This window comes from Rhinolophus sinicus, linkage group LG02 (genome assembly GCF_036562045.2).
Source record: "Rhinolophus sinicus isolate RSC01 linkage group LG02, ASM3656204v1, whole genome shotgun sequence".
Classification (NCBI taxonomy): domain Eukaryota; kingdom Metazoa; phylum Chordata; class Mammalia; order Chiroptera; family Rhinolophidae; genus Rhinolophus; species Rhinolophus sinicus.
In genome coordinates, this window is record NC_133752.1 from 134,510,783 (window position 1) to 134,524,171 (window position 13,389).

The 13,389-nt window shown below is 37.4% G+C and overlaps 1 protein-coding gene across 6 annotated transcripts in view; it reads left to right on the top strand.

The window, feature by feature from the left end:
- PTPRR (protein tyrosine phosphatase receptor type R) overlaps positions 1-13,389 on the top strand; it is a 244,596-nt gene that overhangs the window by 140,571 nt on the left and 90,636 nt on the right. For 4 of the 6 annotated variants that reach the window (XM_019748998.2, XM_074325415.1, XM_019749000.2 and 1 more), the window contains one exon: positions 5,055-5,165. In XM_019748998.2, the coding sequence (XP_019604557.1) occupies positions 5,055-5,165 (111 nt within the window). Of the gene's footprint in view, positions 1-4,727; positions 4,773-4,920; positions 4,941-5,054; positions 5,166-13,389 lie in introns of those variants that run through there. The other 2 variants (XM_074325417.1, XM_074325418.1) reach the window with 2 other exon arrangements.

Sequence of the window (13,389 nt, forward strand, 5' to 3'; positions counted from 1 at the left end):
TGGTTTGCGTTCTCATTGACCTTAGTACAAAATGCCCTTATCCTGTGTCGGTCTTCAAGTCCATCTCTACACTGCAAGTTCCTTGAGAGACATACCATGTCATTTTATCTGTCCTCAGGGCCTTCATTCACTGGGTACACAAATAGCCAAGCACTGTCCTAGGTGGTATCCAAAGACAGAAGAATAAATGAGTAAGCAAACAAACCAAATTTGCTTATTGCTGTCAATAGGTTTATGTTCTAATAGGGCAAAGAAGATATAAGCAGATAAGGAGAATGCAGGGGTATGATAATGTTACCATACTGTGCCATGGGAGCTCTTAGGAAGAAGAAGCCACCTCATATTTCAGACGGGCTGGAGGAGAGGGCTTCAGCACCCAGACCCCTCCCCACACCTACCTGCATGTGACTCTGAAGTGGCTTCTTTGGTTTATCAAACCCTATTCCTATAGTCCAGCTCCTTCGCAGGCTGACTCCCACACATCTTACCCAGGAAAATTCTTTAAAATTTAAAAAGACCATGGGTTTAATTTATTCTGCTTCCTGTGAGCTTTTAGTGACTTATATAAGCATTCCTCCCTGTTGCTTTATTCTGAGTTTAAATGCCATTTTGAACACGTTAGGAATATGGCCGCTTAGTGGTGAGTCATCCATATTTGTGAACCAAGAGAAGCTCACCATGCAAGAAAACCAGTTAAAATGAAATAGGTATTTGGAGGTCCTCCAATGTACCCCAGCCAGTGAAGGTGAGGAGTGTAGCCTGACTGCCAAGCACAGAACTATTACCCCACAATAGACCACAGGTCTGCACTGTACTTCAATAATTACAGTGTATTTGATGGTCAAAATGTGGTATTTCTTATGAAATTGTGGGAATCGAGAAATCTAGGAAATCTGGACTCTAGGAAATACTATATTACAGGAGATTAGGAAGTATTTTAATTGGCTGTGAGGACCATTTCAAAAGGGCAGAAGAATTGATTGAGCCTTTGTTCAACCACATCTAGAAGGGACCCAGAAGTACTCTCTGACCTGAAGCTCTAAATGCAGAAACAGGAGGAAGCTAAGGAGAATGCTGTCAGCAGTGTGTAGGTGCCCTCATGGGGAGCTCCAGACATGTGCAGTCCAAAGGGCACGGCAAAAGCATTTGTTGGTAGTCGTTTAAGCTCATGGTGTTATGCTGTGAGTTTCCCAACTTCTTTCTTCATCTTTGTGGTTAATGTGTGATGACAGTTAATGCCTCAACGCATTCTTTCACATTTTTATCCCAAAATTATAGCTCCACTATGGTAGCATGTTTATTAACAGAAAAATGAATATTCGTATTTTGGTTTTTCATCTTTTACATGGATTACAGAACATTGTGAGTGATGTCTCAAAGCATCTATTCCTAAACTGACATTAACTGCTTTCGGAGAAGGATGTGCTTTTTTGTTGTTGTCATTTCTTTATTTGCTTGATTTTTTTTTTTTAATCAGAAAAGACTTTGGGGAAACAAAGAAAAATACCAAATCGAGAATTACTCTTGTTTATTATGTTTTCATTTTGAATCTAAGTTTCTTGGGAGAAAACGACATTTTTTAAAAATGCATTTTTATGCAGTACCTAGAACACTGTAGGCACTTAAATACTATTTTATTATAAGATGCTCATAAAGATAAAACTAGACTTCTGCTTGCCTATAAATCAAATAGCCGGGAAATAAAACTAAATTCATTATTTTAGTTTCTATTTTTAAATGTTTTATAAAATTAAATATCTATTGAAACAATAAGTTCTGCGTTCATATTTTTTAAAAATGATTTAGGATTTGGTTTTTGTTTTTTTAATTGCAAATTACTCCAGTTTCACAGGTCTTAATGTTTCCAAGGAGGAAATTACCTTCTTTAAATAATAGGCCAATGTGCCAACTGATACTTTCCTGGAATATTTACAAAGAGGAAAAAAATACCAAATAAATATAAACCATAGTCCAGGAGTTAGGTGATTTTTCCTCCAAACTAGGAACATTAGCCAGCAGTCTAAGGAATGATAGTCCTAGCCATCCAAGGCCGAGGAGGAAAAGTACAATATTAACGTGTCAGATCACTCAGGCCAAATCGTTTACCTTGTGCATAATGCAGGGGAAGTTTGGCATTCATCTAACAAAACCAAATTGTAGGCTACATTCCATTTATCTGCCTACGTGAGTCAATCAATTCACTAGATAATTTATAATATTTCCACTTCATTTTTATTCTGTGTGCTTCATCTCTGCTAAAGAGATGTATCCCCTAAAGCCTCTGTGTCAGCTCTCCTAGCATTTGGGAATCTCTCTCACTATCTGGGATCAGAATTGGTTAAAAAAAAAAACAGACAAGAAAACTGTAGTGCGTCAAATTATTAAACAGGATATAGGGAAGCCATTGTTATTGATATTGTAATACAGGAAACTGCCCAAATTTCAAGTCATAAGACAAAACAAAACCTCAAAAATTCTTTTACTGCAATAAGGTTAAAAGGCAAAGCGATGTAGCTATAAAATAAGATGTAAAGATGACAGTGGCATCGACTTGACCGGGCCATGGAGCCTCTGAATTATTGAACCCTTAGCCCTCTGACAAAACATAAAAGGCATCACTTTAACCTTATACAAAGGTTAGGTTGGAGAGTCCTGTGAATCTTCTGATTTGTGGGATCTTAACTACAAACTTTTCCATTTATTACCCTGCCCTTATCAAGTTTTTTAGATCTCTATACAAATATAGTAGTGCTCAGCAGGAATAGCATGACTCAGAAGGAAATGTATTTACCAAGAAAGTGCAGTGACTAAGTTCTGGGAGTGCAAAACATGTGTCTTTATAACTGGGGGTGGGAGGGTAAGAGGTGGGAGGTTAATTCTTCCATCGTCACTGCTTTAGTTAAAAGAGAAACAAAACAGATTTGTCTTAAGCAGAAAGGAACATGTTGATATTACAGGAGGTGTAGAACTATAGCAGGAAAAAAGAAATGAACCAGATCAGGTTAGGAACACAAAATCTCTTTCCACCCACCTAACCACCCCTTTTTAATCCAAATTTTACATTAACTAAAGCTCAGATCCTCATTTGTCAAATTTATGCTGCCTACTTGAAGGCTTAACTAGTTTGCTTTTATAGCAAGCAATAGATGCTATTTAGTTACCTGAAAAAAACTCATTTCCATATTTATAGCTGATTTCTTCAAGAGTGTTCTTTTTTATTAGTTTCCAGCTATGTTTATGGACACATTGGAATAAAATATGTTCTGAATGAGGTCAAAGAGTAAAAGACAAGTTGCCATTTGAACCCAAGGTTTCCTGTCCAGAGGATACTTGGTTTCACCAAGCAAGTATTTTCAGATTCTCCATCTACTTCCATTTACATATTTTTAAAATATATCTCGAAACCATTTTTTATATCTATGAATTTTTCTATATCTTAGAAAGTAGGCAAGATATTATAGTGAGCACATCAACGTTTTACAAGTAAAAGAAATGAAAACTCAACGACTTCAAATAATAAAAGACTCCCTCAAATTGTTTCTAATCACAATTTAACTCATTTAACAGACACTTTCTGTTCTGTCTTAGTCAACTTCCCACCAAGACTCACTTGAGTTTCAGGACAAAAGTTTTCATAAAATGTTTTTCAAGGCAAATATTTATTTTTATCTAATTTACAAATGGTGAATGTATCCTATTATTTTTTGAAAGACTTGAAAAATAATTAGCAATAGTTTCTAAGTTCAGACACAAGAACAGGTTTTATTCAGTTTTCTTTCCTTGTTTCTTTCTTTCTTCCTTCCTTTCTTTCTTTCGAGACAACTACTATTTATTTCCCATGATTCTGGGGTTGACTACGATCAGCTAGACTGTTCTTTTCCGTATAATATAGGCTGAAGTCACCCCGGTAGTTACATTAAGCTGGGAACTCATTTGCCGCTAAAATGTCCAAAATGCCCTGCCATTTTCCAGGGCCTCTCTCCATGTGGCTTTTCATCATTCAGCATCTTGATGCTCAAGGCTTTCTTAATCATCAGAGACAATATCCAAGGACAAATACTCTCACTAAAGGGGGGAAACGGCAGCCTTCAACAACGTGGAATTTGGAAACATTTAATATGATTTAACATTTCTTTATATGTTTTCCTAGTTGTGGACCATTTGGTTTCAAAGTAAAGTTTCTTTAACTATAAATCTATAAATTTCACTGAATCATAAAACTAATTGAATTATAAGACTTGATTCTAAGTCTCTAAAATGAGCTTTTTTTAAAGACTAAGTAAAAAAAACTAAGACACTCATTCACATTTTATTCCTGCTTCTTCTCTACCCTTCCACACCAACCCCCCCAGCAGTAAGCAAAAAAATAAGTATAAATCAAATTAAAACGATTTATTTCATTCTTTACTAGTAAATAATTCTGCACTTTTTGATGTTCTCTGTTGCTTAAATAAAATATAATATCCTAACAATTTATGTGGTTGAGGTGGTACTTGCATCAGATTCTGACAGAAGACTGCATTGTAAAAAGAAAGGTTTGCTAAAAGAGAGAGAGAGAAAAAAAAAGGAGGAAATGATCCAGACATTGTTGCTCTGTTTATTAATGCATCATGAGATTTTGTTTGCACCTGTTTCACTTTTGTTTAAAAGTTAAGAGCAGTATTACAGCACGTAAAGCAGGGTGTTGTGCTGGGAGGGGACTTCAGAGTAAGGAAAGCTTCAGAGACAGTTTCAACACAGAAAAGAACAGAACTCTCTTACCGAGGAACCAGGTAATTACCAAGAGAGACTGAAGGACATTGACGAAGCCTTGGCTCCAGTATGCCGTGTTGGGCATGCTTGCTCCTGTCCAGGAGATAAAATAATCTCTGAATGTCTAAGGGCAGCAGTCCCTTGCCTTAGATCAGTTTGAGAAGCAGATCTGGCAGTGGGGAATGTAGGTGTGTTCTACACTGAATGGAATAAAGCTAAAAATACTACATTTAGTGTCTGATAAGAACGCCAGTCTCCTCAAGCTCTCATTTAACGTTGGACTTTCTCTTTTGCTTTTAAAGAAAAATGTTTTACAAGGGCAGCATGAAGCGGACAAAATCTGGAGCAAAGAAGGATTTTATGCTGTTGTCATATTTCTCAGCATCTTTGTTATTATAGTAACGTGTTTGATGGTAAGTTGGCTTCTTTATCTATTTTATCCTTCGCTGAGCCCACTGCTTAATATTGCTGGATACATTACCATTCAAATGAATGTAGAAAATACGGGGAACAGAAGCAAGACTCTGCTCCTGCTAAGTGGGGAAATTTCCTATCTGACAGCAGAGTGATAGCTAAAGGAAAACCTATGGAATTATGGATTCTGACCTTCAGAATAAAGCTATAATTACACAAAGGCTTTTAGTAACTTGATCAACCCTGAGAATGAGCTTTATAAAGTGATTCACTGAGGTCACTGTGAATTAAAGTCTTTCAAGTCTCACAGGCACACTTCAGGCTTACTTTATTTCTTCACTTACATTTTTATGGAACTCAGGGAAAATTTTTAAAAGTAGCGTGTCTTAGGGGCAAGCTTACTCCTTAAAGAGTGGTTGATTTACTTATCTTTAAAGGGCCCTTAAAGCATTATATGAAGTTTCAGACATGAGAGGGAAATGAATATAGACTCAAAGACAGTATAATCCACTACCAACTATTTTTTTAGGTGAATGACTACTATAGAAATATAAAAGTATAACTGCAAATGGCTCTGTAAATTACAAAGCATACATGTGTAGCCTTTAAAAGTGTATTTCTAATTTAAAAAATAGAACCCAAAACAAACCTAAACCCACTAGACTAGGCAGTGCTATGTGGTATTGAATGAGTTAACAATTACCTTTCAAATAGAATAAGATTTTCCTATTCTTTTGAAAATTCTGTGATGTATATTAAAATATTTGAAATTTATAAATGGGTTTTAATATTTTTCCTCTGTGCTATGTTTTTTTGAATTTTGCACATTTTAAAAAACAGTCCTTCTTTAGTTTTCAAATGCCCCCCCAAAAACCATCACACTACTTATTCTTTCTACAATCAACAGTGTTGTTTAGTGTCTTATTGGATTTTATTCATTTGTGCTCCCTTTACTGGGAAGGGGTTTCTGTTAGAAAGATTGGGGATCAGTTTGGAAAGACAGAGGCTGAGTAGGTCTAAACTTGAATGATGTAAAATAATTAAGGCCTTAAATAAAGTGATGATAAGCATATTTCCTGGAGTCTAAATATAGGAAGTAGTAAGAACACCTTAAAGCTTCCATCATAATGAATTCAGCGCATCCCTTAGGGGCCAAACATTAAAAAAGATTTCTAGAAATTGTGATACAATAAACAAAAGAATAATTTAAGAATTATTGATTTTTATCTAGTAAGAAAATTTATTTTTATATAGTAAGAAAATTGATTTTTATATATTAAATGGTGGATGGAGGTTAAGGAAAAAGGATTTTAATGAGAGAAAGTTGATGGTTATGGAAATTATGGCAAAGATCTCTGGGCATTTTTTAGTGTTTTAGAGGGTGTGGTTCCTTGTTATGGTAATTGCACTTTAAAATATTTGGTTCTTTGTTTCCTTAATACAGGAAATCTCCAGTGCTGTGCTCTCTCTCTTGTCAGTCACAATTAGGGTGTTTTCTGTTTCACAGGTGAAAAAAGGAGGATCAGAAGATATAAAGGGGTAAAGAGTGATAAAAATGGAAAGTGTTCAGGGACTAAATGGATAGGATACAAAAGAGCAAAGACAAAGATGAAAGGAGGAAAGTGGGAAAGCAGATTCATGAGCAGCCTGTGAGTACTAGGGTAAAAGGAGGCAGAGCAGAGTCTGTTATTAACATGTAAGATATATTCCAGATTTTGCATTTCTCACCCAATATGTATCCAACATGACTCAATAAATCCCCACATGACATATTGGTCTCAGGTGGCAAAAGGACCTTTACTAGCCACACCTTCAACCACTTGGTGCCCCGGGAACAGCTCTTCTTTTCCCCAAATCTGCAGAGCACTGATGTGAAAGTCAGAAACCTGCATAAGTCTGCTCCAAACTTACTAGAACAACTCGAGAAAGGAATATTTCAAAAGTATAGGTGGTTGCTCTCTACTGGGTTGGTAGGTACATTCATCCTCATTCAATCCACAAATTCCTGCAAAGGATCCACTGCATGCCTGTTGTTGGCTCCGTGGGCAAAGGTGAGAATAAGACAAATACAGTTCCTGTTCTAATGAGGCCTATACTCTAGAGGGGGACATAGATAATAATTAAGTTACTGTTTTAAAAAATCGAATAGTGAACATATTGTACAATTCCAAGTATACAACATTCTAGAAAAGGCAAACCTTAGAGATAGTAAAAAGATCAGTGCTTTGCCAGAGGTTGGGTGGGGAGGGATGAATAAGTGAAGGTCAATGCAACTATTCTGTATGATACTATAATGGTGGATCTATGACATTGTGGATTTGTCAAAACCCATAGAATGTACACAAAGATTGACTCTATTCTAGACTATAGATTTCAGTTCATTCTATCAGTAGTGGCTCAGCAATTACCATAAATATACCACACTAATGCAAGATGGTAATACTAAGGGAAATTGTTTGGGAAAGTGGTGAGTGAGGTATAGAGAACCCTGTATTCTCTCCTAATTTTTTTCTGCAAATGTAAAACTGCTCTAAAAAATTTAAGTTCATTAATTTTTTTAAGTAATCAAACAGTGTTAAGTGCCATGAAGAGAGAACATAGTGAGAGGAGCAAAGCGATCTGAGACATGCAAATGTGGGGAAACGGCCTCCCAGCAGAGGTCATGGTGGGAACAGCTGAGGTGGGGATAAGCTTAGCCTCTCTGGATTCAGGGAGAAGAGTGGAAGCTAAATGCTTTAAGCAGAACTTTGATGTGTATTTAAAAGATCTAGTTCTTTGCTAGTGCAGTGTGGTTGGGAACACAGCTTGGGATGAATGTGGAAGCAGGAAGATCTGCTGAAGGCTAAGACCTGATGACAAAGATGATGATGGTCCAGAGTAGCGGGTGGTGGTGGAGATAGAGAGATGTGAAAAACTGGCAGGACTGTGTGCTGATTCTCAGGGAGAAGGAAAGAAAATAATAATAATAATAAGGATGACTCCTGGGTTCTTTGTCTGACTACCTGAATGGTCATGTTCTCATTTCCTGGGAGCAGTGCACATTGGAGGTGGGGAGTAGTAAGAGAAGCAATACTCGTGGTTTGTATTCCAGTAGTTCTTGGATAAATGAAAGAAAGTAATAGAATGATATATTTCAATCACTATCTTAGATTTTAATATGAAAGTGTCACTTAAAAAAACGAACAGGGGAATGAACCATCAGTACACCGAAAGGAGTTAATATTGATTAAAAAAATAAATAAACACTACTTAACAGACAAGATTAAGACGAAGTTAAGTTTATCTGATGTGACCTACCCACTAACAAGTCAACAATTCACATTTACAGACATGTCAAATGTGATTGTCTAAAATAAGCTTATCTTTGTAAATGTTCTAATGTTTTTGATAATGATGTTGATTTAAAGTTAAGTTTTTTACTTAGATCTTTCTGTAATAGTCATGCTATCGCTTTTGTGATTCTTAAGTATATATATTTCAATTCTGTTTCTCATAATTTTATTGATTCCATCGCAAAAGATATAACTCAGAATTTTTCCTCTGGCATTAATTATATTTATGGAAGATCAAACAATATTATTTCCATCCAGTCTTCCTCCATACCATAAAAATGAAAAGCATGTGGTTTTATTATGAAATTATATAGGTAAAGTGCTGTAATGGAGGATTACGTGTGCTGCATAACAATAACATAAGGCTTGGCAAAATTTTTGAAATGTGGCATATTGTTTACTTTCCTTAAAAAAAAAGAAAAAATATATATATATATATACATATATATGTTGCCAGGCACAAAATTAGACATGCGTGACATTTTCAAATGTGCGACTTATTTAGCACCTTTCAACTGTGAATGTACAGTGGGTGGAGCAATAAATAGACAAATACAATTTTCCAAGAAAAAATGTGTGGGCAACTTCCAATCCATTCAGTCTGTTTTAAGTGGAGGAAATATATTACTAAGAAGAATTATTTCCTAAACTTGAATAAATAATAGAAAGAATATTTTATCATCTAATTTAGACATTCAAATGTACTTAGAGATTTAGTAACATGTGCAAAGGTATTTATGAAATTTAGGTAGAGATATTTACAAGCCAGATTGCTTCTAGAAAGCAATTTTAGAAAACACATAAAAACAGCTGTTTTGGTCAATAAAAACATTGGCATATTAGACCCATAGAAGAGTCATCCATATATTGTACAAAGAGTTTCTATAGTCATGGTCTTGTTAGCTGAGGCAAGAAATCCTAGGTCAGACCACTGCTACAGCCTGAGCATTATATAGTATATACATGTCCAAGGTGGACACAAATAGTCACACTTTTCTAACTTGTTATGTAAAATCCCCTAGGGATTAGGGGGAATGGGTTTTAATTTTTTTCTGTATTAATAAAAGCCATTTAGCTAAGAATGCAACCTTCTTACTATGAAGAAATATAGTAATAACAATAATAATTAGTTTCTTCCATTTATTGCATATTCACTGATACTAAATTTACTGCCTGGTACTAAACATCTTATGTATTTTTTAAACAACTTAATGTGGTATGACTGACATACAAAAAACTGTATATATTTAATGTATACAAGTTGATGAGTTTGGAGATAAGTATACACCCATGAAAACATCACCGTAATCTATGCCAGTCTACCTATCACCTCCAAAGTTTCCTCCCATGCTCTTTCTTATTATTTTGTGTTGTGATAAGAATATATAACATGAGATCTACCCTCTTAGCAAATTTTTAAGTATTACTAACTATAGGCTCTATGTATAAACACTTAGTGAATATTAGTTTCCTAATTTTACTCATGAGAATAACCAAGGTTCGGAGAAGATAAGTGACTTGAAGAAGAACAGACAATATGTGGGTATAGGTGTGTGTGGAAGGGGGTTGTGGGGATGGTGTCTGAGGAGAGGAGTTGGAATTCAAGTCCAAGTCTATCTGGATTAAAAGTATGAACTCTTTACTATGGATAGCATAGTCAAACTGTGGTTTCTTTTAGTTCTATCATTCTATCTTGTGAACATCTATTTCTTGCCACAAAGAGGTCCAATAACAGGATGAAAACATCTGTATTAATCAGAGCCACTCAACATTAACAGAACTGACAATGTGTACCACACCATACCTACTGTGGGCTCATCTCTATTTTTGCACTTAGTATCTTGTACTGGATATACGTTTCACATGTCTGTTTCTTCTGTGAGTTTCCAGAAGACAGGGTTAAGTGCCATCTTTGCCTCCACAATGTCTTATTTCTAGAATATAGTAAGGGTTGATTCGTGTTTATTCAATTAAAAGAAAAAAATGGGATTTACAGTCAAGATGGCAGAGTAGGTAAATGCTGTGCTTACTTCCTCTCATGACCACATCAAAATTATAACTAAACTACGGAATAAAACCATCACTGAGGATCACCTAAAGTCTAGCTGAATTGAAGCTCTACAACTAAGAACACACAGAAGAAGCCACCTCAAGACTGGTAGGAGGGACAGAGTCATGGAACAAGATGTTCTGGCACTTGTGTGTCACCATTAAAAACTGGGAGGGATTTCGCAGCTGTGAGGTTCCCCGCCACCAGGAGTGAGGGTTCCAGCCCCCCACCAGACTCCCTAGCCCAGGGTTCCAGTACTGAGGAGAGAAGTCCCCATAACTTCTGGCTGTGAAAACCGGCAGGGATTGTGTCTAAGTGAGACATGGGCAGCTTCAGTCCTAGGTGCTCCTCTTAAAGTGCCTGTGCACAGACTTGCTCACTGATGGACTCACTCACTCTGAGCTCCAGTGCGAGAACACAGCTTGAAAAGCTCCAGAGACATATAGGGAGGAACTGAGTTGTCTGGCTTCAGGATGATGGCTGAAGGGGCAGCTTTCTCCCAGATAAAGGAGCTGGCAGAAGCCATTGTGTCTTTGTTGAGCCCCCCCCCCCACTCAAAAGATGCAGGTGACCACCATATCTGAATCTCCATCAACCTGGCTAACATTGTTTGTTCACCCCACCCTGGTGATTCCCAGAGACCCCCACTCCACCTAATTTTCAACACATCAAAGCTGCTTCCAGTGGCTTTTCCATATAAATTGCCTGTCTTGCTGCAGACTTTCCTAAAATCTCTCAAAGGTTCACAAAACCCAAACAAGCAGCATCTGCTTTCAGTATGTCCCATACCTCTTGCTGAGCAGCCCTGAAACTAGCACTAGCAACAGCCAGCCTCAGTTCCCAGCTAGGCCTCTCAAGGCACGTCCAAGCACAGCACGACTGGCAACCATCTGTCGATTGCTTTGTGGCGCATGCCAGGTGGCCCCAGGAAGGGCACAGGCTGTTGCTGAACTTGGCTTGCAGCAGGCCCCTTACAGGAGGCCCTGGGAACCGGCATGCCTAGAGTCCAGTTTTGGACCAAATCAGAGTCTCACCCAACTACCTCCAAGGACAACATACCCAAAGGGCAGACTGGGCAGGCACCAGAGCCCTGCTAAAGTGAATCCTGTGCTGTAGGGTCAGCCCCTGCGCAACAGCTCCTCCACTGTAGTCACGACCATTCCTGAAAATCAATCAGCACAAGAGTGAGTCCCTCGTATTGATGTGCAAACAGCAACCAAGTCTCAACTACAATAAGAGGGTGCACACACAACCCATACAAGGGACAGCCTGGAGCACCTGGCTCTAGTGACCAGGAAGACTGTGCCACTGGGTCATACAGGACACCTACTACATCAGGCCACTCTACTAAGACAGGGAAGCATAGCAGCCCTACATAGAAACAAACACATGGAGGCAGCCAAAATGGGGAGACAAAGAAATATGTTCCAAATAAAAGAACAGAACAATACTCCAGAAAAAGAACTAAATAAAATGGAGACAAGCAATCTACCTAATTCAGAATTCAAACCACTGGTTATAAGGATGCTCAATGATCTCAGGGAGAACTTCAACAAAGAGAAACATTTTAGGAAACATTTTATGTTTCCTAACATAAAATGAAAATAGAAGAACCAGTCAGAAGTAAAGAATACAATAACTGAAATGAAGAATACATTAGAGAGAATCAACAGTAAATTACGGCCAGCCCAGTGGCTCAGGCAATTGGAGCTCCGTGCTCCTCACTCCGAAGGCTGCTGGTTCAATTCCCACATGGGCCAGTGGGCTCTCAACCACAAGGTTGCCAGTTCAACTTCTCAAGTCCCACAAGGGATGGTGGGCTGCACCCCCTGCAACTAGCAATGGCAACTAGACCTGCAGCTGAGCTGCACCCTCCGCAACTAAGACTGAAAGGACAACAACTTGAAGCTGAATGGCACCCTCCACAACTAAGATTGAAAGGACAACAACTTGACTTGGAAAAAAGGCCTGGAAGTACACACTGTTCCCCAATAAAGTCCTGTTCCCCTCCCCCAATAAAAAAATCTTAAAAAAAAAACACACACAAAAAAAACATGGTAAATTAGAAAAGCAGAGGACTGAATCAGCAATTTAGAAGATAAGGTAACAGAAAACACCCAATCAGAACAGCAAAAAGAAAAAATGAATCCAAAAAAACGAGGATAGTTTAAGGGATCTCTGGGACAACATCAAATGTAGCAACATTTGCATCATAGGGGTACCAGAAAGGAAAGAGCAAGAGCAAGGAACTGAAAATCTATTTGAAGAAAATAGGGATGAAAATCTTCCCTAACCTGGTGAAAGAAATAGACATACAAGCCTAGGAAGCACAGAGAATCCTAAACAAGATTAACCCAAAGAGGGCAACACCAAGACACATCATAATTAAAATGCCAAAAGTTAAAGACAAATATTCTGTTAAAGACAGAATCTTAAAAGCAGCAAGGGAAAAGCAGTAGTTACTACAAGGGAACTGACAATTTCAAAAAATTGTCAGCTGATTTCTCAACAGAAATTTTGTAGGCCAGAAGGGATTCGCAGGAAATACTCAAAGTGATGAAAAACAAGTGTCTACAACCAAGATTGCTCTACCAACAAAGCTATAACTTAGAATTGAAGGACAGGTAAAGAACTTCCCAGACAAGAAAAAGCTAAAGGAGTTCATCATTACCAAACCAGTATTACAAGGAATCTTAGAGGGACTACTTTAAGATGGAAAAAACGATAAAAAAAATAAAAATAAAAAAGAAAGAAAGAAAATGGCAATAATACAGTAATAAAAACATACTATCAGAAATTACTTTCAATGTAAGTGGATTAAATGCTCCAATCAAAAGGTAG